This window comes from Crocodylus siamensis, chromosome 1 (genome assembly GCF_052110815.1).
Source record: "Crocodylus siamensis isolate JL-2025a chromosome 1, ASM5211081v1, whole genome shotgun sequence".
Classification (NCBI taxonomy): Eukaryota; Metazoa; Chordata; order Crocodylia; family Crocodylidae; genus Crocodylus; species Crocodylus siamensis.
The window spans coordinates 109,396,643-109,424,023 of NC_143395.1; the positions used below are offsets into that span (position 1 = coordinate 109,396,643).

Here is a 27,381-nt window from a genome sequence, read left to right on the forward strand (position 1 = left end):
AGGTGCGATTGACTCTGCCAACTGCTTCATCACATTGGCGACTCATGTTCATCCTGGAGTCAACAGTGACTCCAAGATCTTTTTCTACCTCAGTGGAGCTGAGAAGGTCGCCCCCCCAGCCTGTAGGTATGATAGCAGTTCTTCCTCCCTAGATGCAGCACCTTGCACTTATCCTTATTGAATTGCATCCTGTTGCTCTTTGCCCACTTCCCCATCCTGTTTAGGTTGGCCTGGATCTGGTTTCTCCTCTCCAGGGTGTTAGCTGCACCCCATAATTTTGTGTCGTCTAGGAATTTGGACAGGGTGCTTCCCACCCCCTTGTCCAGAACACTGATGAAGATGTTGAACAGCACCGGCCCCAGAACCGAGCCCTGAGGGACTCCACTGCCCACATCTTTCCAGGTTGACACCAACCCGTCCACTACAACCCTCTGAGTGCGACCCTTGAGCCAATTTGCTACCCAGTCTACTGTGTAATCATCCAAGGCAAATCTCCTCAGTTTATTATTAAGGATGGAATGGGATACCTTGTCAAAGGCCTTCTTGAAGTCCAGATAGGTTACATCTACCTCGACTCCTGCATCTAAACAATTGGTGGCCTTGTCATAAAAGGAAACTAGGTTAGTCAGGCAAGACCTGCCTGCTAAAAACCTGTGTTACCCCTCCACATCACATTAGCCAGCGGGCTCCCACAGATGTGTTCCTTGATAATTTTTTCTAGGATTTTCCCAGGGATAGAGGTATGGCTGACTGGTCTATAGTTCCCTGGGTCCTCCTTCCTCCCTTCTTAAAGATTGGGACAACGTTAGCCCTCTTCCAATCCTCTGGAACCTGACCCAAGCACCAGGAGTGCTCATATATCCTTGCCAGTGGATCAGCTATGACCCCCGCTAATTCCTTCATTACCCATGGGTGGGGTCCCTCCGGTCCCGGTGATTTGAATACGTCCAGTCCCTCCAAGTGTCTTTTTACCGTATTGGCACTGACCATTGGTCGGCTGATGTTCCCTTTGTTGGTGTCTGTGATATATGTTGAGGGTTCGTCTAGATTCCCATTTAAGAAGACAGGAAAAAATGCATTGGAGAGCTCTGCCTTGTCCCTGCTATCCGTCACTAGGCACCCCTGCCTGTTCTGTATGGGTCTTATGCTACCCCACATCCTCTTTTTGCTCCCAATGTACCTAAAGAAGGACTTTTTATTGCCCTTAATCCCTGACACTAGCCTGAGTTCTAGAGCTGCCTTAGCCTTCCTGACTGACTGACTCTCTGTAGGTGCAGGCCAAAGAAGCATACACCTCTTTGCTTGCTACCCTCTGCTTCCACTTCCTGTATGCCTCTTTTTGCCCTTAAGGTATCCTGGATGCCTCTGGTTAGCCAAAGTGGCTTCCTGGCCCCCTTACCCCCTTTCCTCTGCCATGGGGTTGACTCACTCTGAGCCCAAAGAATGGTTTCTTTGAGGAATGTCCACCCATCCTGGACTGTCAACACATCTAAGTTCTTAGTTCCTAGCACCCTGCTAACCAACCTGAGTCTATCAAAGTCAGCGTTTTTAAAGTTTAGCACCTGTGCCCTGCTGGGTATAATGCCTGCCCTTTGCTGGATAGTGAATTTAATCATTTGGTGATCCCTGTCCCCTAAGTTACCTTGAATCCGCAGGTCCCTCACCAGGTCATCCCCTGTAGCCAACACCAAGTTGAGCAACGTGTTGCCCCTGGTGGGACACCTTACCTACTGTTTTAGGTGGAGGTTCTGAATACAGGTTAAGAACCTGTGCAAGCAGTTAGATCTAGCTGACTGCTCCTCCCCGCATATGCCTGGGTAGCTTCTGTTACTCTTTTCCCTTTCCTGTGCTTCCTACCCAATTTACTGCTCTGCTTTCTGTTCCCTGCCTTATCTGCCACTGTATTACCTTTCCTCTCCCAGATCTGCTGCATACCACACATAGAGGCTGCCTGTACCACTTGTGTCACCTGTGCTACAGGTAGGCTACCCCTTACCTAAAGCATTTGCGAAATTTAACCAAATTCACATTTTTTTTGAGTCCCTCTCTCAAGACTCCATTTTTTTGGTGGCAAATCCACTTCTTAATGAAAAAAAAACCAAACCACTCGGTTCTAATGATAATTTCTGTTTTGTGGAGAATTGTGCCCCAGAAAGATTAAGTGACTGGCTCAGATCACACAAGAAGGCAATGGTAAAGCTGGGAATTGAACAAAGTATTTGGACTACTTTTCCTCAAAGATGACAACTGCTTTCATTAAAGCAGTGCTATCGTGGTCATTATTTGAAACTCAGCAAAGTAATAAATTCAACTGAATGTTAAAAAAAAAAATCTCCCTGTATTACAGTTATACCTGTAACAAGCTTTTGTAACCATATGAAAATAAAACAGCCAGAAAATAAAAATCATGCAAATATTAAAGCACATTGAGAACACATTGAATCTTAGGTATCATTTACCATGTTGTAAAGGGAAAAATAATTGCTTGGACCAGGAAGATTATAGGAAAATATCATTGGTAAAGGCACTTTAAGTAATGCTGCAGTTTTTTCAGAGACCTGTAGTGTTAATTTTGATCTTTTCCTCTCTACCAAACAAAAGACTAGAGAATGACCAAGGTACTGGCTGTCTCATAGGGTGCTGGAACCTTGTATAAACTACTCTGCAGCACCAGGACTAAGTACAGGCAGTCAAAAATCCAGAGGCTGAATTCATTCAGTCTTCGCAGGTTAGTCTAAGCCAGGGATGGGCAATTATTTTGGGTGGAGGACTGCTTATTGAGTTTTGGCAAGCCATTGAGGTCTGCATGACAGGCAGCCAGAGGCAGATAAATATTAAATTTCTAAATTTTTTAGGGGCCCTGTGGTCCAGTTAGAATGGCCTGGCAGACTGCATTCAGCCTGCGGGCCTCATATTGCCCACCCTGGTCTAAGCTGTATAGATTGAATTGATAAGCAAGTGATCAGACATTTACTTTTGATTCCAAAAATGCAGCCACATGACTGCATTGGCTCAAGCCAGAAGTTGGGGGGCACTAGAGCATGCCTCCCTGACTGGCTTGGCCAAACAGCTAGAGCCAAGGCTAGCCTGCCCACCCTGTGGGGAGTGGGGGTTGCAGGGGAGGTGCAAAGCACCCGGGGATGCTGTGAGTTAACTTGAATTTGGAATGTATCTGGGAAAGAAGTTCAATAAACCAATTTAACTTAAATCAGTTAAATCTGATACTACATCCATCCAGTTTTATCTTAAGTTGGTTTTGGCCATTTTGAAAGTGGTTTATGTGCACTGAACTTCTGTTGTGTTACAGATTTGAACCAGTTTCCGATCACTTATACTGGTTTATGTATAATTTCTGTCCCTAGCCTGGGTGTCCATTGAATAATGAACTTTGCCAAATTACGAAAAGAGAATGGTTATAAGCATGAGTCAGCTGAGAGGAAAAGTGGTCTTAAAGCTGAAACACTGGACTTGGATCAGGAGATACACTCCTATTCAGTTCCTAGTGATGACCTAGTCCTTCTTAGTCAATTATCTCTCTCTGTTTTTTTCCCCATCTGTAAAATAGGGACAGTAATAATACTCCCTTTTCCTATCTGGTTGTAAATTCTGAGACAAAGAGTGTTTGCTGTTAGCCCAATGGGGATACAATCTCAGAAGCCTCTAGACACTACTAAGAAATAAGAACAATGAAAAAATAATTTACATATCAAGAATTCCCCCCACAGGGCACACATGCCTCCCCACACCCCACACATGCCCCCCACAGGGCACATGGCTCCTCCGCCACACAGCCCACAGCCCCTCCCCCCTGCAGCAGCAGCCATTGGGGTGCTTGGGGCCCTCCTAGCACAGCCTCCCCTGTGGTATGGGGCAGTACTGTGTGGCCCAGGCTGCCTGGCACCTGGCACTCCTTGTGCCACATTGTGTGGGCCCGGCACGGGGTCTTGCACCTTCAGATCCAACGGGCCACTTTGGCTGTCACCCAGGGGCCAGTGCTGCTCTCAGGGATCGCGTGTTGTGTTAGGCCAGGTCCTGCCTCCATGGAATTGGTCTGGCCTGACGGCACATGGGGCCCATGGAGGCAAGACCTGGCCTGGTGCGACACACAGTCCTTGTGAGTGATGCTGGCTCCTGGGTGACAGCCTGAGTGACCCAGATCTGCCTGAAGGCCCATTGCCTCATGCCAAGCTGGGTCTGCAGGATGTGGCATAGGCAGTGCTGGGTGTCAGGCGGCCAGGCTATGCGGTGATGCCCCACAACACAGGGGGTGGTGTGCCAGGAAGGACCCGCATGCCCTCATGGCTGCTGCTGCTGTGTGTGTGTGTGGGGGGGGGGAGGGGGCTGTGAGCAATGCGGGGGCAAGCGGGAGACCTACCCCTCCTGAGCAGCCTCCCCCACACCCACACAGCACCCTGCTCCAGTCTCCCTCACCCCAAAGTCCCTTATTTACCTGAGATCGGAGTCTGGTCCCATCAGGCTGCAAGCTGCACTGCTCCAGGCTGCCCCACATGTGGAGGCAGTGTGCTGAAACACCTGGCAAGAAGCAACTAAAGAGACACTTTGGCTGGCTACCAGAGCATCTCTTTGGAGGACCCCAGCCTCTGGTTGCCTCAGGGCGTGGTCCTGGACCGTGCCCTGTCCCACTTTTATTCCTTGGGTTTTATTTTTGATACCTGGATTTCCAGGTATCATATTTTGAGCCTGCACTGCAGATATGCAGAGCAGAGACAGTTTGTTTTGTTCCCAGCGTGCCTCTTGCAGCATCTCAAAGCAGTTTGAGGTGCTGCAAGAGGCACACTGGGAACAAAAACAACTTTCCCCACACTGCGTATTTGCAGCAGGCTTGTTTGGACATGCCCAAGGAGTCCCATATTTCCGATGTTCGGGCTCGTTTGGACGTGCCCAAGGAGTCCCATGTTCTAGATATGGCCTGGGGTCCCAAGTGAGTTTGACACCATTGCAAAAGCTCCATTGATTCTTATCCCCCAGTTTCTCAAGCTTTGTTTCTATAAAGCAAGAGTATTTTTTTTCCCCACAATATTGAAGATTAAGGGCTGGATTCTGCTTCTGGTTACTTCAGTTAAATTGGAAAAAACTGAACTGATTTGGCGCTCCAGAGTCACACTGCTGTAGTAGAGCAGAATTTGTCCATGGAGTTTCTTTTTAGCATATTTGGCTCTAATCCTAATCATACTTTCTGCATTAATTAGTGCAATCTATGTTTGCTCTTCTAATCCCATTTCCGGGATAAAGGTCTGCTTTTACCACAGTTTGGCTATATCCCTCCTGTGCTTCCAAGTGGATGAGCTTCGGGAGACTAAAGTTTAGTTTTAAAACATTATTCCCTTGAGCTAGTTCTCCATCCTTCTCCTACCTCCCTCTTTTCTTAATCTATTTTCTCCATCTTTCCAATAGCTGAATTATATGCCTGCCCTTATATTGCAGTATCATGCTGATATAACTTTCATGTGCCTCAGTGTTGTCAATAGAACTTATTTAATAAACTCCCATAAAATTATGCAGAAGATACATTATGTCTTAGGTTTCATCATGTGAATAAGAAATATATTGTACATAAATTTAATTCTATTAGTTTCCTTTTATCTGGGCTTGATTCTCATTTTGCCTTGGTATACTGTTACTCCACTGAAGTCACACTAGTAAAAATAGGTATAAATGACATCTAACGGTCCCAAGATTCTGAGACAAGGCAATTTGAGCAGCAATACTCAGTTTGGGGTTGAACTCAGTATTTTAACTGTTGGTTGGACAGGCCAGTGATTCATAGCCAGGGTGTTGTTGAATCCTGGAGTGCCACAAAATCCTTTTAAGGGTGCCACAGAGTGCCCCACAATTTTAGCATTGTTAGATGGGCCAACGGCTATTTATGATTCACAAGATAAACCTAGAAATTTCAGTAATACATAGTGTCAAAAACATCTCTGACTCAGTGTGGTCTTTCTCGAAAAAAGGTACGAAAAGTAGCATTTTCTAAAGGGTGCCTTGAGTCTAAAAGGGTTGAGAATAACTGATGGAGCCCTTATAAGAGAGTTTCCTGGCTTTGTTGTTCACTAGTAAAAGGCATAAATAGCATGAGTGTGACAGGCATATGCTCTAAGGGTGGCCTTCCCCATGGCCTGCTCACCTGTTTGGGCAGCTTGCCCACCTGTCTCTCCTGCTACACCTTTGATTGAATAAATATGATTTAGTTTTGGTGAGATGCTGCCTCTTTCCTATATGCTGATATCTAGAATTGATCTATGCCTCTGACCTCCCATTAGCATATCCCAAGCCTTGCAGATGTTATATTTCAATCACTTTGGAGTCCCTCTGATGCTGGACTTTCCATGCTCTCTTACCTGAACCCTTCCAGCTCTCTGGGCTCACTCTGCCCTTCTGCAGCTGTGTCCCCACTCAGGATGCTAATGAGGTCTCCATCTCCCCTACAGCCTCAACCACAAACCATTGGACTAAACAATAACATAAATACAAGCCTCTGGGCTATACCATAACACCACTAAGATAGACTGTGTCCTGTCTCTTTAAAAGAAGGTAAAACTTCCACCTTGAAGATGGCATGTCCCTTAGCCCTGGATACCTTATGTCCCTGAATCCTCACTTTCTTATAGGCAGGAGGAGGTAGCACCTTGTCGCAGGTAGCTCACTGGGACAGAGGTTTCTTTCCTTGGCAGGGGCCATGGAACTCCTTTTTGGTTGTGGGGGGCCAAACCAACCAACCGATCCCGTCCTCCCCCCCCCGCCCTCCAGGTCCCACCGCTGATTTCTTACTTTACATTTTAATTTTTTTTCTGATGTCCTGAATATGTTTTTGTGATGTTAGCTGGGACATGTATAGAGGCAACTTACATAATGACATGTGTCGGTCGGAAATGTCATATCAAGCACAAACAAAGTGGAAGTATAGCTTGCTATTTAGCTAGCTATGCAGCTAAAAAAATGGCTACACAGTTTTGATCGGAATGACAATTGCGCATTTGTGGGTTATATAAATTAACATACTGAAAGTTGGTTGGGCCATGGCCTGGGTGGCCCGTCCCGTTCCACAGCCTATTTTCCATAGCTGCTTCCTGGCCAGTGTGATCAGCTGCAGGAGGACACCTCCCCCAGTCAATGTGATCAGCTGTGAGGGAACCCCCTGGTTAGTGTGATCAGCCACGGGGGGACCTCCTCCCCCTGGTCACTGACTAGTTGTTGGGGGGGCATGTGCCCCCCCCGACTAATGCTGCACCAGTTGTCCATGTCCCAGAGCACCGTCCTGCTGGAACTGGGACAGGTGTGGAGAGCACGGGGCCTCCAGTCTTCCAGCTCTGGGGGGGATGGGACACCTCTCTGAGATAGCAAAGATGGGGCACACAGGAGAGCATATTGACAGTCTGCTCCACTCTCCCCACACTCCCTCCATTGGGTACAGGCAGGTGCAGAAAGCATGCACATGAAACAGGAAGCGCTTCATTTTGAAGCTCTTATAAAGAGTTTTTTTGTTTTCTTCAGGGTTATTTCTGGAGGGCGTTCACCATTTTCAGAGTCATTTGAAGCACTTTAAGTGTTATGTCTGTCCACACCCTTTATGTATTCGTAAGGCCGTATTCCATATAAAGTTTCACTGGTTAACTGAAGTTGTTAATAGGCATGGGGGGGTGGGGGAAACACACTTTACCAGAAGCAGCAGTATGTTACTTTGGCCTGGTTCTGCAGTGTTTGTAAAGATTGGGCGCTTCAGTGGAGCTTTTAGCTAAAGCTAATTCAATCAGATATTAGATAAAAGTGCCAAAAAAGCCCCACCAAAGTGCCCAATTTCTACGGATGTTGGGAAAGCTAGGTGCAACTAACTCATTGCCTCTTCTGGGCATTTGCTGGGCTTGGGGTGGAAGTTCACTGAGTTTAATGTAAAATGCTAGGTTTTTTTCCCCACATCTGCAAGCAGCCTGAAGGCCTGGCTTTCTAAAATGACCTTGTTAAACCTGTACAAACCCTTGAGTGAACACTTTTAAATCACTTAAAAAATGCCTTATATTGGTTTAATTTACAAGAGTAAATTAAACTGATAGAAACTATCTGAAAACAAAATTAAGTGTCCACAGAGAGGTTTGTCCTGGTTTGATTCAAGAGCTTTTAACTTTTAGCATGGTTTCTTTGTGTAGACAGGGCCATAGCCTCTCCTAGGCTAAGTACAGACAGTCAAAAAGCCTGAGGCTGAATAGTTTCAATCTTTGCAGGTCTTTTGCAAACCCCAGTTGGGGGAGGGGGGGGGCTGCTGCTGGGCTGGGTGGGAGCATTCCCCTGCCCCCCCAGGCCTTTAGAGATAATGATAGCTGGTAAAGGTGTGGGGCTAAGGGATCCCAGCCCAGGTATCTGGGCTGCAGGGGGAGGCAGGGTGGAGAGGGCTTTCCCTCATGTGGTGCAGACTGCAGGTATGTCTCCTGTGCTGGGCAGGTGCATTTCCCCACCCCTGCAGCCTTTCCAAGGCAAGGGCAGCTGGGGGGTGGGGTGGGACTAAGGTGATTCCAGCCCAGCTCAAGAGTGTGTGGGACCCCCACAGAGGATGCTTTCCCTCCCTTTGTGCTGTGCAAACCCATGCAAGGAGGACCTGAGGTACCTTCCCATGGCCCCCATCCCACTGTGTTGATAGGTACAAGCAGCAGCTTGGGAGCAGAGGCTTTACTGCTTCAGCTCTGTGACAGTAGGGGGAGGGGCGGGGGGGGAAGCCCTGCTCTGCTGGAGCAGACAACACAGCCCAGGTCTGCAGAGCATCCTGGGATGCTGAGGCACTATGAGTTAATTGGAATCTGGAGGGGATCTGGAATAGAAATTCCATAAACTGGTTTGATCAAACCATAAACTGGGTTGATCTAAATCTGTTAAGTCTGATACTACCTCCAGGTTCATCTTAAACTGGTTTCAGCCATTTTGAAAGTCATTTATGTGCACTGAATTTCTGTTCTATTATAGGTATAATATGGTTTCTGATCACTTAAACCAGTTTATGTGTAACTTCTGTCCCTAGCCCTAGAAGCTAGTTTGCTAATGCTCCATTTTGATCAGCTTATAACTAACATTTAGCCAGGTACAGACATTACACTTTTACTGGTATAAGTGATCAGAAACCAGTCTATACCCATAAGGGAACAGAAACTTGGCATGCAAAACTGGTCTATACCCATAACAGGACTGAAGTTCAGAACACAAAACTGGTCTATACCTGTAACAGAACAGAAATTTAGCACATGTAGCCTGGTTTAAAAATGGCAGAATCTGGTCTAAAATTTGACCTCCCCCAGAGGGTGAATGTGCGTTCTATTTGCTACTGATCTAAACTACGCCACTTACAGAAAACTGCATAATTCAAATCAATTCTGCCTCACGCTTTCTGAATGTCTGTACCAAGGCTTTGAGTGTAGGCTCTGCAGGCCAGTTTCTCAGCTGGTGTGAATCAATGTGGCTCCATTAGCAGTCCATAAAGCGGTATTGATTTATATCAGCTGAGGTTCTGCATCTGTGACTTGAAGTCTGTTGATTTAGGTAAACTTTATACAATATGTACCTACAAAAACATTTTCCTTTGCATCAATAGATCAAAGCACAGAGTATTTTTGTAATGACCACAAGAACAACAAGTACTGTTACATCTGCTGCTTCTGTTGCTAATTCTTTCTGGTATGTTCAAATGCCTGATTGAATGTTTATATCCAAAAGAAAATATATAGAGAATTAGACCTTTGAAGATATCTGGCTATGTTTCAGATTTACCAAGCATCTAAATGGCATACTATATCAAGGAAGAGTGAAGCATAGTTTAAATCATCATACCCCTTAATTTTTTTTTCTCAAACTCATATGGTAAGTTCAGAATTTTTTTGTGCATCCAATCAACATTCCCTGCATCTTCAAGGCAAAGCAGGCCAATGTCTTTGCTTGGTCAATATGAATTCCTCTTTTCCAAATATACTACTGTCCAAATTATATCAAGATACCTGAGAAACTATAGAGAATCTTTGGCAGAAAATCACCAGTGTGTGTTTGCACATGCACATACATGCGCGTGCATGTACACACACACACACACACACACACACACACACACACACACTTTAATTTGTACCTGTAGATTTACCAACACAAATTATCTACATAAATAATTTCTCTACGCTTATACATTTATATGCACACTTATTGCATCCAAATTTTGTGCACCATAAGGCTTATCTCACAATTCTGAGAGTGCAAAAATCCTATACCATTGCTGTAAAGAAAAGTTGGACTCTATATGAACTCCCATTGTAAAGTTTCTTCTTTAGGAGCTGTTTTAAGCAACCTTAATGTAAGTAGGAATCAAATGCACTGTAAGTAATTGTATATTGTGTACATTCCTGTAAAAATTCTTTTCAGTGTGATGTTAGACCCAAATGAGGAGGTTTCTGAGCCTGCCCAGTCAGTATGGGGTTTATAGCCTGCTGTGTAATCTGAGAGGCCCCCTACTTACCTTGAGGGTTTTGTTGTGTCTCTGGAGCTCTCGACAGAGACTCTCAAGTTTGCTGCGGGCAAGGATGGCTCTGTTGTGCTCACTCTGCAGCTGGTCCTTCTCTTTGATGATCTGTGCCTGTCTCTTCTGCAGGTGCTTCAGTTTTTTCTGCTCAGCACGATGTTCTTCCAGCTAAAGAGAGAGGGGAAGTAAAGAAGGGAAAGAATATGTACACGGGGCTTTCAGTTCAATCTCATTCTTTCATAAGCATTTAGAAACCTACTTATATTTTTTAGCACTTATTGAAGAAAAGCAAACTACTTATGGTAAAATCACAAACCTACTTTCTACAATAGCCCAATGAATGGTGTGGAAGCACTGAAGGAGAAAGAAGTAATTTTTAATACTCCATTCTCTTATTTCAACTTTTTCTTCTTCAGTTTGCCAGATCCAAATTTATTTTGAATACCTGGTTATTATCTTAGAGATGAAAGGAATCAGAACTCATGGCAGAGGTGATATCTTTTATTAGACCAATTAGATATTTGCAAAAAAAATTCTTTATTTGCAAGCTTTTGGGCACAAGCCCCCTTCTTCAGGTATAGGAGAGAAGATTGTAAAAGTTCTCCTAGGTAGAAATGAAAATTCATATTTCATTTTCATTTCTACCTAGCAGAATTTTTACAATCTTTGCTCTCTCCTATGACTGAAGAAGGGGGCTTGTGCCCAAAAGCTTGCAAATATATTTTTTTTTCAAATATCTAGTTGGTCTAATAAGAGATATCACCTCTGCCCCCAATTCTGATTACTGGTTATTATCTTAGTTTTTGTTTAGTTGTTTAAGATTGAGACAGTGACTGGAGACTCATGCAATGGGATTTGTGAGGGACAGGCAGATATATCAGGAAAAGGAAAGAAGCTACATTTTCTTTCTTTTTAGGTATCTGTTAAAAGAAAGGCACTTGGAGATCAAGAATGTAGCCTCTCTTGGTGCATACAGACAAGCACGCATATGCAGTTTGTGGCACCAAAAACAAATCTGCAGCCCTGCAAGTTCACTCATTGCACATGCAAGCATTCACCATGCTGCTAATTTGCAGCACAGCAGTTTTTTTGACACTGGGATCTCCCAGTGTAAAAGGAAACTGCCAGAAAAAAGCGGGGCAGGACATGTAGCAGCAGTGTGTGCTGCCTGAAGTGGGAGCCTGACTGCCAAAGCCACGCTCCAGCTGCCAGTCAGGCTCTGCATTCCCAGATCGTCGCCACTGCAACCCTGGGAGGCCCCCCAGGACTCCAGGTAAGGCTGCTGGGACTAGCCCAGGTGCTGGCCCCAGCCTCCTCTACCCCACCTGGGGCAGCTTGCTGTGTGCCACAATGTGTGTGCCCGGGCAAGTAGCAGCGGCACAAATATGTGCTGCTGCTATTTGTCCCTGAGGAAACTCAAGTTCCCGCTTGTGGGGAGACGCTCTCTATGGGTTTCTGTTGTCACTGATGATATATCCTTCAGTTGTAAAAATTCCTTTAGGGCACGGGATAATAATACTATAACGTAATGGCTGGTGTAAATATTTGGCAGGAGTTTTCAAATATTTTCCATGGCCTAATTCTAACAAGTACACAACAGCACAATTTTTGATTTCATATTTGGTAATAACTGATGCTGTTCCTTAGCTGACATTGCACATTCTACAAAAAAAGTAAGCAATGCATTATTTGCTGGTCGGTTATAGAAGTTACATGGTATTATTTCTGTTGTCTGACTGTCAGTTGACCTATGCAATGCCACAATACAATGCTGAGGTAATGATTACAGTGGAATAGAAAGTCTGAATTTCACAGTGCCTATTAGCATTTAAATGATGCTATAGCCATGATGATCCAGGAAATATGTGAGAGGCAAGGATTTCGGTGCATAATATCTTTAATTGGATCGACTGTATGGTTGGGATAGACTTAGACAAGCTTTCAAATGCAATGCAATCTTCTTCAGGTCAATATTATTAGTTATATAAGGCATCCGTTCAGTGACTAGAAAAATACCATTTGACTAACCAAAGCAGTACAGACAGTGATTTATTTATTCAACTGTAAAATGCACAAGTCTTGATATCTACAGGTCAGCAATACGAAGAAAATGAAGAAATATGAATGCCCCCCCCGATTCTTTTAGAGAAAGCATTCCTGCCCTAAGAATGTCATTAATAGTGAAACCCCTGCTATCCATAACCCCAGCAGCATAACTAAGGCAAGGTGATTGGAACAACAGCCCTGGGTGCCAACTTGTGGCAGGAGGTTGCAAAATAACAACACCTGCTGCCACAGCTGCATGTCTACACTGGCAACACCAACAGCCAAAAGTCACTGTTGCTCTGTTGCACCTCTGCATAGGCTCTTGCAACAGCTCAAATAGAAGCAGTGCAAATTTGAGCTGGAGCTTTTTGCCTCAGCGCATGTGCCCGGACATGCACTTCGGTGTGGGGCAAATTTTGCCACTTGGGGCAAAAGAACCCTACCTGGCTCCTCCTGGATTTGCAGCCAGGGGGAGCTAGAACCCGGGGCCAGCTCCTGTTCTATCCCCAGCATTATAAAAAACTTCCCTTTCCTGGCCCTAACAGTATAAAAACCTACCCTGTCAAGTCGCTCAGGGCTACTTGCTCTCAGGAGCTTCTGGGGCCCAGCCAGTTGGTACCTGGGGATACTACCCCTTGTGTCAGCTGAAGCAGCCCTGAGAGTTCCCTGCCAGTGGGCTGTGGCTGCAGAGTTGGCCTTTGTGTGGCACTACTGCCATTTGTGCCCTTGCCCAGCCATATGTGCAGCTACTGCCCGGAAGATGTTCCTGGTGTGGTGGCCTGCTTTGAACTGTCAAAGCATGTCCTCCTAGCTCCAACTGGCCAGGAGTTCAGCCACAGCTAGCTGGGTCCAAGATGCCAGCTCTGAGCAGGCTCCTCTGCTTGGGTCCTGCCACTTGCCTTCCTAGCAGGAATTTTGGTGTTCCCTATTTGAAAATTGAAAAATCCCAAAGTCACTGTGTAAAATACCCCAAAATCCATGTTCCTCCACAATTAAAACAAAAAACCACTTATAGAGAGAGAGAGAGAGAGAGAGACAGCAATCAGTTGGGCAATGTTTTATTGATATATCTATAGTGTTCAAGCAATTTGGAAGCCATAGAGCAGTTGGAGCTCCCTGTGACCCCTTCACTAACCAGGATATGGGGACAGCTGCCCCTGTAGCCACAGTTCCTGCCAGCAGGTTTCATCCTGTCTGGCAGCTGGGCATGCAGGGTGTGTGCTGGGGGAATGTGGGGTTTGCAGGACAGGGAGAAGGGGGGTGGAGGGATGTGGGTAGCTGTGGAGGGATATGAGGGGCTGTGGAGTGTGTGGGTGGATTGTGGAGGGACTGTGAGGGGATGCTGCTCAGGAGAGGTGGGCCCCTTGCTCCCTGCAGGGTGCACCCCCCTGTACAGCTCACAGACTGCCCCCCGCAGGGCTACAGGCCCCCCAACAGGGGCCACATGGCCCCCACAGGGGCTACCACCCCTCTGCAAGGTCCACATGTCCCACTCCTGCTTGCACCCCAAGCCTCCCCAATGGCTACCCTCTGTCCCCAGCCACCTGGCACTTAAAAAAACAAAACAAAAAACCCCCTACACTGACCAGCAGCTGGTGTGGGGGGTCACTGGGCCCCTGTGGCTGAGCCACCCATGCAACATGGGACAGCGAGGGGGCAGCAGGGTCCAGCCCTGGCTGTCTCACACCCACAATCCCACTGCCCCATTGCATGGGTGTGGTGAGGGTCGGCAGGGCGCTGTGCAGCTCTGCATGCTGCTGGGCAGCTAGGGCCACTGTGACTGCCATGCAGGGCCTATGCTGCATGGGAGGGGCTCTGCCACAAGGCCCCAGTGACCCCGAAGGCAGCTCCTACTGCTGGTGAGTGCGGGGCTTTTTTTTTCAATTGACGGGATGCTGGGGCCGGGTGAGGCAGTGATCGGGGGGGGTCGGGGGGCAGGCGAGAGAAGATGGAGCCAGGTGGGGCAGACATGGGCGGGGCTCAGGGAGCAGATGGGAGATGGGGGCAGGCGGGGCAGTGATGGAGGGGTGGGGGAGTGGCCGGGGGGATGGGGATGGGTGGGGCAGCAATTGGGCGACTGTGGGAGCAGGCGGTGTTGGCGCAGTCTCCCCATGGTCCCCTCCACCCTCCTCTAGCTCCCCCACCCCCTACTTACCAGCAGGAGCCCAGGTCTAATTCCCTGCAGGTGGCACTCTCCAGCCCTGTAATACCATTGCTTGCACTGGACACAGAATAGAAATCTAGTCAAGCTGACCAGAGGTCTATCTCCTGCTTAAAAATGTTCTGTTCTGCATAAAACAAAACACCCCCCAGTCTCCCCCCAGTATAAGCACAATATAGTTTTTACTGTGGTCAGGCACACACTTGGCCTCCAACGTTTGCATGGAATAAGAGGTGCTGCAGTCTCCACAAAATACTCCACAGACTTTAATACCTTTCTATTGATATTATATTATTCTACTATACATTCAAGAGACCACATTGAGGAAAAAAAAACAAGGCACTGTAACATTAAAAACTATGCTCCATATACTGTTCACTGATCCTGACACATGTTTGTGAGCAGTATTGCCTGATTCGAAAAATGGACATTCAAGTCCCACGTGTCAACAGAAATATGACAGAGTATGTAATTTGAAATATTTACATCTTTATTTTTATTCCAAGGGAACTTTCCTTTCATCTATACCAGTGATTCTCACCCTGTTCCACGAGATCCTTTTGTGCGGTACTGCCACACAATATTAGCAATGTTAGGTGTGCAAACACCTACACACGATTCACCCAATAAACCCTGAGATGTCAAAGAGGACTTCACAGCATCAAAAACATTCTGAGCACTTGTGATCTTTTTGAGTTCTTTGCAACGCAAGAATTTCTCTATTATTTTTCCATAGTCAAGAAACCAGTGAACGCTAAGAGCTGGCATTTCGGAGGACTGCCTTGAGTTTAATGAGGATGCCTTGAATCTAATGAGGTTGAAAACCACTGGTCTGTCCTATCAGCATATTATGATATTTAGGAATAAATACATGTACTAGACTTAGCATGTCTACCTGATCATTGATTATTTACATAAAACTAAACAATAAAGTATTGTTGATTATAGGCATAACCCAGAAAAGGACAGGGGGGAGAGGTTGTTAGTTTAGGTTATGTGAGATGTAGCTCAGATTAGAACGATAGTCATAGTGAGTAATGTTTTATATTTATGTTGCTTGGTGAATTTCTGCAGATGGTCTCCAATTTATCTTGGTGTTACTGAACCAACTATATTATGAATCAAATCACATCAAGGCAGACTGCAAAGGAAAGCAATCAGCAGCTTCAGATACTTTTGCATCTCAGCTTTAACATTATCATGGAATCATACAGAATCATCATGGTGATGCGCTATGCTGCTGTATAATGCACTATAGCAACGTAGTGATCATGTGAGTCTACATGTGACCAGCAGCTACTTTGCCTCAGTGGTGCGCTTCCTCATTTTTGTGCGCTGCTCTGGCATAGTAGGGGCTTAAAACTAACCATGTGCCGCAGTAACAAAGTTGTCATAGGGCGATGTGTAGATGTGCCCATTGGGAAGTAAGGCTGGAAGGGACCTCCAGGGGTTATCTAGTCTGACCCCCTGACTGAGGCAGGATCATCCCTATCCAAACTGTCCCTTACAACCATAAACTGTACATAAGACTACCATCAATCCTGACACAAAGACTTAACCCCTGAACCTGCCTCAGGTAAAGCAGGTGAACCATGACAGCCAATGTCCTGCTTCTATAAAAGGTTGTCAGTATATGCTCAAGAGATCCTGAAAGGGACCCATGCAACCCAGTAAAGACGATTTAATTCTATGAGGATTTTTCAGCAAGCCCTGAGTTAATGTTATTAATCAATTTGCATTGGCAGGGTCAGTGTGGATCAAGATGCACTCTTGCTTCATTTGTTCCCTTTGTTAGGAGCACTGAATGTATGGACCAAAATTTTCTATTATGTTCAAAATGTCTTTAAATATAGCAGGGCAGGTCCGCACTTTAGGCCATGTGCAGACAAAACGAAAGGTGTGTGTGTATGACACTTTAAAGTGAGCTAAATGCTTTAGCACCATTTCAGTGGTGTTGGTGTTTGCATGCGTTGGAGGCATATTGCGTATTAATTCCAGGTGCTATAGGAAATTCAGTGGCATAATGCACCTTAAATGACTTGGGGTACAGCAAGCTAAAACTCCTTCAAGGAGTTTTAGTTTGCTGCCCCTACAGCCATGGAGCAAAGCACTGGGCCCCGTGCAGCTTCATGGCTCTACAGGAAGCCCATGCTGGCAGCCTGGCAGCAGCCCAGGAAAGCACACTCCGCCCAGGAAAAGCAGGGAGCCTCTGATCTTTTTTTTTGCTTTCCTCCCTGGAGCCTGCCTGCCTGAACTGCTCGGGGGCCTGATGCTTCCCTCCATGGCTGCGGTGCCACCCGGGTGCCTGTGGGTGGGAGCTGCCTTGCGGCGGGGGGGGCCTGCTGCTGCTGTGGAGGGAAGCACCAGCCCCCCCACAGCCCAGGGACTGCTCCACTGGCTTGTAGCTTGCCCTCCCCTCCCCACCGGAGTTAGAGGCAGGTAAGTCAGCAGGGTGGGTACATGACACAGGGGTTTAATCAGCCCTAAATTTGAAGCATTGTTTTTGAAAACACACTACTTCAATTTAAGGTCCCTGTTTTGTCTACACATACCCTTAAAGACAATGTGCTTCTGAGGTAGTTAGTCTCTAAGGTGCAACCCTTTCTTGGCTTCTGCCTGACTTCAAACTAATATGGCCAACTACCTCTCTCTAAATATGCCAAAGTATAAATTATAGTAGAAGGAATAATGCTTTAACTTGTACCATAAACATAATGTCCCTTTAAATACATGCTTAAGTCCCATTAAACTCAGTAGAAGAATGGAGGCCCAGAATATGAATTTAGAACGTTCACTAAAAAAAAAAAATCAACTTAGTTTTGTGATAAAACACTACTCACAGTTTCAGATACATCTGTATATAAAACCAATTATAAAATCAATGGTCTGTGAGGCAGATTTTTAATATTCTGCAAAAATTCAGTGGCATTTCTGTATGTATGATAGCTACAGCCTGTGGCATTTAGAAAAAGTCTTGTTCCAAAAATAGCGAATCTTACAAAGTATGAGAAGAACAAAGAAGGGGAAGTGGGTGGCTGGCATGGTTACAGGGTGAGGTTATGGTTGTTGGTACCTTGACTGTTCATTTCTGTATTTTTAGATTATATTAAGTTCTTTTAAGTTTAAGTTTGACTCTGTATTTTCTGATTTTCTATATCTCTTCCCCCTCTTTCAATAAGCACATTTTTGATCTTAAATTATTTAAATGTGATTTCAACTTTACAGTTTACTGGCTTTTTTAAGTCTGGGTATTTTATCAATAAAATCATATCCAAACCTTTAAGACGATGTCAAAAATAGGAGTAGGATTTCCTTTAAATATATGTTCACATACAAACATATGTATATAAAAAAAAAAAAGGTAAAGTAAAACTGTCAATCATTCTTAGTAGCTATAGAGTGTCCAAAATAATACTCGCTTCTGAAGGCAAGGATTTCACTAATCTCCAATATGTATTAACTTGATAATGCAAAACCACGCTCAGTTTCTCCTTTTTCCCTAATCTGTTTTAGGAGGCAAACGGTGCAGGAACCAATATACTGAGAAAAACATTGCCTGAGGTGGGTAGGCTCAAATATGATATACCAATAACTTCTATTGTTTTTCTCTCTTTTGAGTGTTGTCAAAAGTACAAACTTGACCTACTGTCTCCTCCAATACTGTGTAGTAAGCTAATTGTAATTCTTAACTCCAGAGTACATTTCCAAAACAATGGCTTGCGCCACCCTGCTTTTTTTCTGTGTCGGTTTTTTGACCCCGAGATCTCCCTGAGTCAAACCTGCCCCCCAACACTGCAAGGTAGCAGCACGAGGAACGCCTGCATATATGGTATGTGGTGCCACATTTCGCACTTCTGAGCTCATCTGGATGCAGCCAATTTGTCCAAATCCTGCAATGATCTCATCTTGGGAAGATATTTGTTCCCACACAGACCCCAGCCTACTGCAACAGAAAATCAGCTTTCATCAAATTAGATGAGGCTCTATACATTTAAAGGGGGTTTGTCACTGGGAGTTCATAGATTCATAGATTCATAGATGCTAGGGTCGGAAGGGACCTCAATAGATCATCGAGTCCGACCCCCTGCATAAGCAGGAAAGAGTGCTGGGCCTACATTACCCCAGCTAGATACACATCCAACCTTCTCTTGAATACCCCCAGGGTAGGGGAGAGCACCACCTCCCTTGGGAGCCCGTTCCAGACCTTGGCCACTCGAACTGTGAAGAAGTTCCTCCTAATATCCAATCTAAATCTGCTCTCCTCTAGCTTGTGGCCATTATTTCTTGTAACCCCCGGGGGCGCCTTGGTGAATAAATACTCACCAATTCCCTTCTATGCCCCCCTGACGAACTTATAGGCAGCCACCAGGTCGCCTCTCAACCTTCTCTTGCGGAGGCTGAAAAGGTCGAGTTTCTCTAATCTCTCCTCATAGGGCTTGGCCTGCAGGCCCTTAACCATACGAGTGGCCCTTCTCTGGACCCTCTCCGGGTTATCCGCATCCTTCTTGAAGTGCGGCGCCCAGAATTGCACGCAGTACTCCAGCTGCGGTCTGACCAGCGCCCGATAGAGGGGAAGTATCACCTCCTTGGACCTATTTGTCATGCATCTGCTGATGCACGATAAAGTGCCATTGGCTTTTCTGATGGTTTCGTCACACTGCCGACTCATGTTCATCTTGGAGTCCACTAGGACTCCAAGATCCCTTTCCACTTCCGTGCCACCCAGCAGGTCATTTCCTAGGCTGTAGGTGTGCTGGACATTTTTCCTCCCTAGATGCAGCACTTTGCATTTCTCCTTGTTGAACTGCATTCTGTTGTTTTCTGCCCACTTGTCTAACCTGTCCAGGTCTGCTTGCAGCTGTTCCCTGCCCTCTGGCGTGTCCACTTTGCCCCATAGCTTAGTGTCATCTGCAAACTTGGACAGAGTACATTTCACCCCCTCGTCCAAGTCGCTGATGAAGACATTAAAGAGTATCGGTCCAAGCACCGAGCCCTGCGGGACCCCACTGCCCACACCCTTCCAGGTCGAAACCGACCCATCCACCACAACTCTCTGGGTGCGACCCTCCAGCCAATTCTCCACCCACCGGATTGTGCAGTAATCCAAGTCACAGCCCCTTAACTTGTTCACCAGTATGGGGTGGGATACCAAATCAAAGGCCTTCCTGAAGTCCAAGTATACGACATCCACCCCTCCTCCTGCGTCGAGGCGTTTTGTGACCTGGTCATAAAAAGAGACTAGATTGGTCAGGCACGATCTACCTGCCACGAACCCGTGCTGGTTTCCCCTCAGCATAATTTGTCCTGCCGGGCCCTCACAAATGTGAGCCTTGATGATTTTCTCAAAGATTTTGCCAAGGATGGAGGTGAGACTGACTGGCCTATAGTTACCCGGGTCCTCCTTCCTCCCCTTCTTGAAAATGGGAACCACATTGGCCCTTTTCCAGTCCTCCGGGACTTGACCCGTGCGCCACGAGCATTCAAATATTCCCGCCATAGGAACCTATATTCACTATAGGTTTCATTCCTCAAATTGCAGTTACATGACCCAAGGCTTCACTGAGTTGTGCTAAATGGTACATGCGCAATTTGAATATAAAACCCAACTGAGCCAGGGTGGTAGTCTGGTACTTTGTGCTGTTTTTTACAGTTGTGCAGGGCAAAGGAGGGTCAGGGCCCTAAAAGCCAAATCCAGTTCCATCTATTAGACATTTAAGTGGACTTAGGTGCCTAATTGATCCTATTCTACCCGTTTGATTCCTGAAAATGTATTCATGCATATATTTTTGTAACTAGTTGTCATCTTAGCCTTAAGATTAAGTTGCAAAAAAACAGCAAGAAGGAGGAGGGCCCATTTGGCTTTTGTATTATCAGTTTTTCATGGACTCAAGCAGAGTAGAATATGATTGCATATAGGTTTATTAGTCCATTTAAGTGCCTAATGGGTAGGCTGACCATAAGGAATTCCAGAACATCCAGGACACTGCCCCCAACCTTTTACAAGTCATTGGCATTGCTGCAAGCTGAAGTGAGGATGGGGTAGCATGGTGTGCTGGGCAGGCAGGCAATGGTGCCTGCCTGTCTGCCTGACTAGCATGTTGTGCCACACTGCACTGCTTTGCTTCTTCACTAGATTGCACCCTGAGTCCTTGCATTTCCAGAATGCTCATTTTAACTCTCACTAGCTGGCCAGGACCAGCCTCTGAAATTCAAGACTGTCCTGGCTAAACTGGGACATATGGTCACCCTACTAATAGGAGATGTTTATAACACCTTTGAATAGGTGTAAGAAATGATGGAGAGTACAAGAAGAAAAATGCCCTTACTCAGGGCTTGTCAACGAGGGGTATGTGTACCCCTGGGGGTACTTGAGAAGGCCCTAGGGGGTACTCACAGGCAGGCGGGGACGGGGTGCCACCATGCACCATCCTGCACTGCCGTGCAGGTGCCACCCACCAGGCTGGACACAGGGGCGGGGGAATCTTGTATGCAGTGACTGCTGCCGCTCTGTGTCTGACCTCATGCTCTCCCCCACCTTGGCATCTGGCTGTGCACCCCCTGCTCGGCACCCGGGGTACACTGCCCTGTGTCCAGCTGCCGGGGGGTACAATGATCCAAAAAGGTTGAAAACCCCTACCCTACGTTATATATGTTTCATAGTCATAGAATCATAGAGAAATAGGGCTGGAAAGAACCTCCAGAAGTCATCTAGTCTGACCGCCCCCTGCCTGAGGCAGGATCATCCCTATCTAAACTGTGCCATACAGCCATAATCTAAATTGTACATAGGACTACCATCAACCTTGACACAAGATAGACCTAACACCCTAACCTGCCCCAGGTAAAGCAGGTGAACCATGACAGCCAATGTCCTGCTTCTATAAAAGGTTGTCAGTATATGCTCAAGAGATCCTGAAAGGGACCCATGCAACCCAGTAAAGATGATTTAGTTCTATGAGGATTTTTCAGCAAGCCCTGAGTTAATGTTATTAATTAATTTGCATTGGCAGGGTCAGTGTGGATCAAAATGCACTCTTGCTTCATTTGTTCCCTTTGTTAGGAGCACTGATTGTATGGACCAACATTTTCTATTATGTTTAAAATGTCTTTAAATATAGCAGGGCAGGTCTGCACTTTAGGCCATGTGCAGACAAAATGAAAGGGGTGTGTATATGACACTTTAAAGTGAGCTAAATGCTTTAGCACCATTTCAATGGTGTTGGTGTTTGCATGCCTCGGAGGCATATTGCATATTAATTCCAGGTGCTATAGGAAATTCAGTGGCATAATGCACCTTAAATGACTTGGGGCATAGTAAGCTAAAACTCCTTCGAGGAGTTTTAGTTTGCTGCCCCTACAGTCCGGCTGCCGGGGGATACAATGATCCAAAAAGTTTGAAAACACCTACTCTACGTTATATATGTTTCATAGTCATAGACTCATAGAGAAATAGGGCTGGAAAGGACCTCCAGAGGTCATCTAGTCTGACCTCCCTGCCTGAGGCAGGATCATTCCTATCCAAACTGTGCCATACAGCCATAATCTAAACTGTACATAAGACTACCATCAACCCTGACACAACATAGATCTAACACCCTAACCTGCCCCAGGTAAAGCAGGAAAACCACAGTAGCCTATGTCCTGTTTTTATAAAAGTCTGTCAGTATATACTCAAGAGATCCTGGAGAGAGGGCCATGCCCCCTGTTATAGAGGAAGGTATAATCCTCCATACCCCATACCAATATGACCATGGGGTAAAATTCCTTCCTGACCCCAAATAGGGCAATTGGTCTGACAATGAGCAGAGGGGCAAGACCCTCTAGCCAGGAATCTCTGACTTTGCTCCTAGCAGGGACATTGGGACACCCCAGCCAGCATTCAGTGCCTCTGGGAAGGTCTAAAGACACTTTGATACGTATAACAGAAAAGGGAAGTGGGCAACCAGCAAAGTCCAGAAGCATGGGAAATCAGAGGTATAATAATACCTCTTCTGGCTTCCCTGGTATTACAAATAATATTGTTATGGATTCTACTCTCAATTATATGCAGAACAGGACTTTTTTTAAGGTAAAAAGAGTCAGGATAGTGTATATGCCATTGGAATCTGGCCTAAAATATCTTTGCAGAATTTATGAACTGTGTGCTGGTGGGGTAAGAGGGAAACAAGAGGGAGACATATGGAATGAGAGCAACTCTTCTGATCCTTGATAAATCAAAGAGTACTGAGAGAATAAAAAGAGTAAAATTGAATCTTCTGGCAAATGGTCTGGAAACTGTAGTAAATAAATAGGTTTGATAAGGAAGAATAATCTTTATTATGGCTGTAGCTTTACAGCTGGTTGGCAAAATTATTAATTCAAAATTATACTCCATTTTACTGAAAGTTTTTGTACAGATTTCACTTCAACTCCAAATGTTCTATGTCATGAGCTGTCTGTCTCCAAAAACTTAGCTTTTCTTCCTTAACCTTTCTTTTTTTTTGTACTCTAGGTATGATTTATTATTTAACTCAGAAAAGGTGTTCTGGGACGCATTTTGTATGAAAGGGTCTACAATGAATACTGTGAGAGCCTATTGCACTCCTTATCCTGTTTCTAACTTCAGGTATAGATTGATTTCACAAAAGGCAACAAATGCTTTACGAACCAGCTCAGCATACTTCTTAAATAACATGTCCAGCTTCTCCTCTGGTGTATTCATCTTGTTCAAGCTTTGCATCAGTAAGGTGGCTTCTTTACCTTAAAAAAGAAATAGAGAATTGTTAGCAAAGGAGGTTTGTACACAGCATGCTTTTAATAAAATAAGAGATTTGATGTTGAAAGCTAAAAGATTCTGTGATAAATGAAGTATCTTGGATCAAGGGAGGGTGATAACGTGGTTTTTTTTATATGGAAAAATGGTCTATAACTTGTTCCTATTCTAGAACTTAGCCATGTGCAGTTTTCTATTTATGAGAGTAGATTTTAAAAGGTAAAAATGCTTATAGGCACCTAATCCTCTGAAAGTCAGTGGGAGTTAATTGCCTTTGAAAATGTGCCTCCCTACAATTTACTGGGGAGAATATGGAACATCTGTTCAATGTTTTTTGTGAAGTGATTGAGTCTTATGCATAGTACTGAAATAGAGGTTTGCAAACTTGATTCTCAGGTGATACAATGGTGTGGATTTGGAAGCCAACTGAGAATTCCCTCTATAAATGTAAAGCTGGCACAGCCAACCACCATATCACCTTCTTCCAAAGCCAGAATTTAGTAGGGTATGGAAAGAACATGGTGGATGTAAGCTGAGCTGGGGATGAGTGGGACAGTACTCTGTCCCACTATACCAGCCTTTTGTAACCACATGCCAGTGCATTAATTCTACTCAGTTGAACTGGTCCATGCAATCAGTGAGTTCCTTGATCCCACCTGAGAAGCTTGGATGCAGAAGGGAATCAGGTCCTATATTATCAATAGAATTACATGTACATTCGCAGACTAATACCCATGTCTATCACTGAGATGAAGAACAGTATCTGGTGTTCCCTAGGCATGTCTACACAAGATGTCCACAGTAAAGTCTCAGCTTCTACATGTATGGCCCTATTAGACTGCAGTAAGCTAATAAATGCCACTGTAGGATAGTACTTGTAAAAGTAAACATTTGGAAAAGTAAACTTCGTTGCTAAGCATGAAAGAAGGATTTTTTTCACTTCCCTGTCTGACTCTGACATTGGACACCTCCATGGAAGAAGACAGCCTAATCTGCTCATCACAGAGCAACACTCTCACAAAAGGACTTGGAGATACCCAGGGGAATAAACTTCCTCCCTCTACCTCCCCTGTGCAAAATGAAGTTTATTTTTTATCTAGGTGGACTTCAACAATTTCTTAATTCTGCTCAGCCTGAAGAAGGGTGTATGTGCCTGAAAGCTTGCAAAGAAAGGATTTTTTTGCTACTATTTATTTGGCCTAATAGAAGATATTGGCTCTGACCCAAGAGCTTTGTGTATCCTATGGCAGTGTTACTTAGTGTATTGCAACACATATGTAGACACTGATTGGGCTGGCTGGGGCATGAAGGTGCTTCAGTGCAGGGATTGTCTACTGGCTAGCCCTTTGCTAGAGCACCCTCATACCTCAGCTAGCCACTCTGCAGCACTCTGAGCTGGGTTGGAGCAGCTCCAGGCTGACAGGTTGATCTAGTGTGGTCCGCTCAAGGTGCTGTGGTGCTGGGTGCACATGTAAACTTGCCTCCTGGGAGCAATAAACTCCAGTGCGACCTGTGCCAGAGTTTATTCAGTTGAGGTAACTGCATTTGTAGATGCGTTCCCTGTGTATCATTTTGAGTCTGTATAAATTAGAACAAGATTAGGGCTGCTCTAATTTATGTCCAGATTGCCAAGTTCCCTCTAGGGGTCATGGACAATTAAGGATAATTGGAGCACAGCATATACCCCCATATTCCCCAGTATACTTCCTACACTAGATCCTGGGAAGGAAGTTACCCTCTTAGTCTGAAGTCAGGCAGCATTCAGGACAGAGTAGTACCTTCTTAGCTATCATAGATGTCACGTCTCTGTAGACCCAAATCTCTCATGATTATAGACTACAAGGCATAAAGAACATTATCCTTGCTGATGACACTGCTTCTTTTCATATCGCACTCCTGTGCTTTGTTCTCACACCCATCTGTTTCAGATTTTGAGACTCCCTGTACCTACAAATGAAGGGCACTTCTATAGACACATGCATGGGCCCCCTATCTGCCAGTATATTTATGACAGACCTAGAGTCTGCTTCCTATATGGCTGCCCCCTGGTACACCTAACATTCTCTAGGGTACCACCTTCCTCTTCCTTCTGCAGAGGACTGCCCAGCTATGCACCAGCTGAGGACCATCTTTACTCCATATCCACTTCCTTTGGGCAAAGTCCATTCTCCTGGGACCAAGATCTTTTACATCACCATACCACTACTGATGTAGAGCAATAGAAAATCAGGCCACACAAGTGCAAAATAGGTCTAAAATGCTACAGGCCAGGTGGAAAATCCTGATTTGTTAGTGCTTTACACTTACAAGGATACATAATTACACTAAATGGAAGATCATGGAAAGTCAGGCCCCTTTTTTAGGAATCAAAGCTCTTGGTCCTTATTCTTAGTTCCAGGTGCGTAAAGGCCTATCCTGTATATTTGATGTATAGTGTAGCCCAGGTACTTGGGTATATACCCTCCTTCTCCAATTGAAGGGGATTGTTAGCTGGCAGGTGTGCTGTGGTGGGAACTGCAGACCGCTCAGTTTCCCTCCATCCCTATAGATCCAGGCCAGGGCAGTCAGGGGACTTAACTATATACGCATTTATTTACATTAACTTATCACAAGGGAAAGGAACACGGATATAAACATATGTACAATGTGTGTGTGTGTGTGTGTGTGTGTGTGTGTGTGTGTGTGTATGGTATCTAAACCAGTAACATAAACAATACTCTCTGGGTAAATGACATAAAACTTTATACCAGTGCTCCAGATATGGGTAAGTCACAGGTAAGTATCTGATCTGAAACAGATAAACCCCAAAGATAAACTCAATCCCAAGGGGAAACCCCAATGCCTTGGGCTTTTCCCAAGCCCTATATAGAAGCTGGTAACTTTAGTGGGGGGGCCCTCTCAGTGGGACCTCCCCTTTCAGAAGCCTTTAACTAACTGGGGGGGGAGGGACTCCCCTCTCCTGTGGGAACCCTCTTTTCCCTGCAACTCACGGCTCCCAGGCATGGAGGATGGTCCTTGTCCTCTGCACCAGGCTGCTCTCTAGCAGGCAGTGGGCTTCAGGGGCGGGTTGCTGTCCCCTGGAACAGGGCTCCACTGTGTAGGGCTTCTGGGGCCTCTGGCTTGGCCCTATGTGCTGGCTCAGTAGCCCAATCACTGTCTGGCTGTCCGGACTTAATCTTTTGCTATGCATCAGAGGCCTGGGCTGCCTCGTGCAGCACCAGGCTTCATCCACTCTTGTACCCTCCATGCAGCCCCTCCTGCACCAAGCTCCAGTCTCATTCTGGGGGTTGAGGACCTGAGCTGCCCAAGCACTCCAAAGGTCCTACTCGGTGCACCGTCCTGTGCATCGTGTTTCTGGCTACATACCAGAGGTTGCAGACCTGAGCCGCCTTATGCAGCACCCAGGATCTGGATGCGGTGTGCTGTGCTGCACACCGAGAACCTAGCTGCTGGAGCTGTCCGCTGTTCCCCGCTGATGGAAGTCTTCAGGGGCGCTTCTGGGCTACTGCTTCACCCTGCTGAGCAGCTTTCCTCAGGTCTTTTAAGCCCCGCTCTCCTCTTTTCTCTCGCCTAGATGTGTTTTCCTCATGCTCAGCATGCAGCTCCTTTTATATGCTCCAGGGCTCCACCCCTGAAGTCTTCCAGACCTGAGTGTTGCAGTCCTCAATCGGGTCCATGGGGGGGACTCCTCTCCCCCTCCCCTCAGGAAAGGGGCATGACTGAACTCCTCTTGCTGCCTCCTGATTGGGGGATGAGCTCCACCAATCAAAACAGCAAGATTTCAGGCCTGGGACTCAACCCAAGCTCCAAAAGGCAAGCCTGCTACAATAGTTTTTAGGGCTGTGCAAAGCTTTGGGTGGTGATTTGATCTGGAGGAGATTCAGCCCGATTCAGTGGCCAAATCTTTGAATCCGAATT

At 45.7% G+C, this 27,381-nt stretch overlaps 1 protein-coding gene across 2 annotated transcripts in view; it reads right to left on the reverse strand.

The window, feature by feature from the left end:
* TXLNB (taxilin beta) overlaps positions 1-27,381 on the reverse strand; it is a 64,775-nt gene that overhangs the window by 28,080 nt on the left and 9,314 nt on the right. For both annotated transcript variants that reach the window (XM_090040521.1, XM_090040530.1), the window contains 2 exons: positions 23,359-23,450; positions 10,502-10,672 (listed from right to left, as the gene is read on the reverse strand). In XM_090040521.1, coding sequence (XP_089896647.1) covers positions 10,502-10,672; positions 23,359-23,450 — 263 coding nt within the window. The remainder of the gene's footprint in view (positions 1-10,501; positions 10,673-23,358; positions 23,451-27,381) is intronic.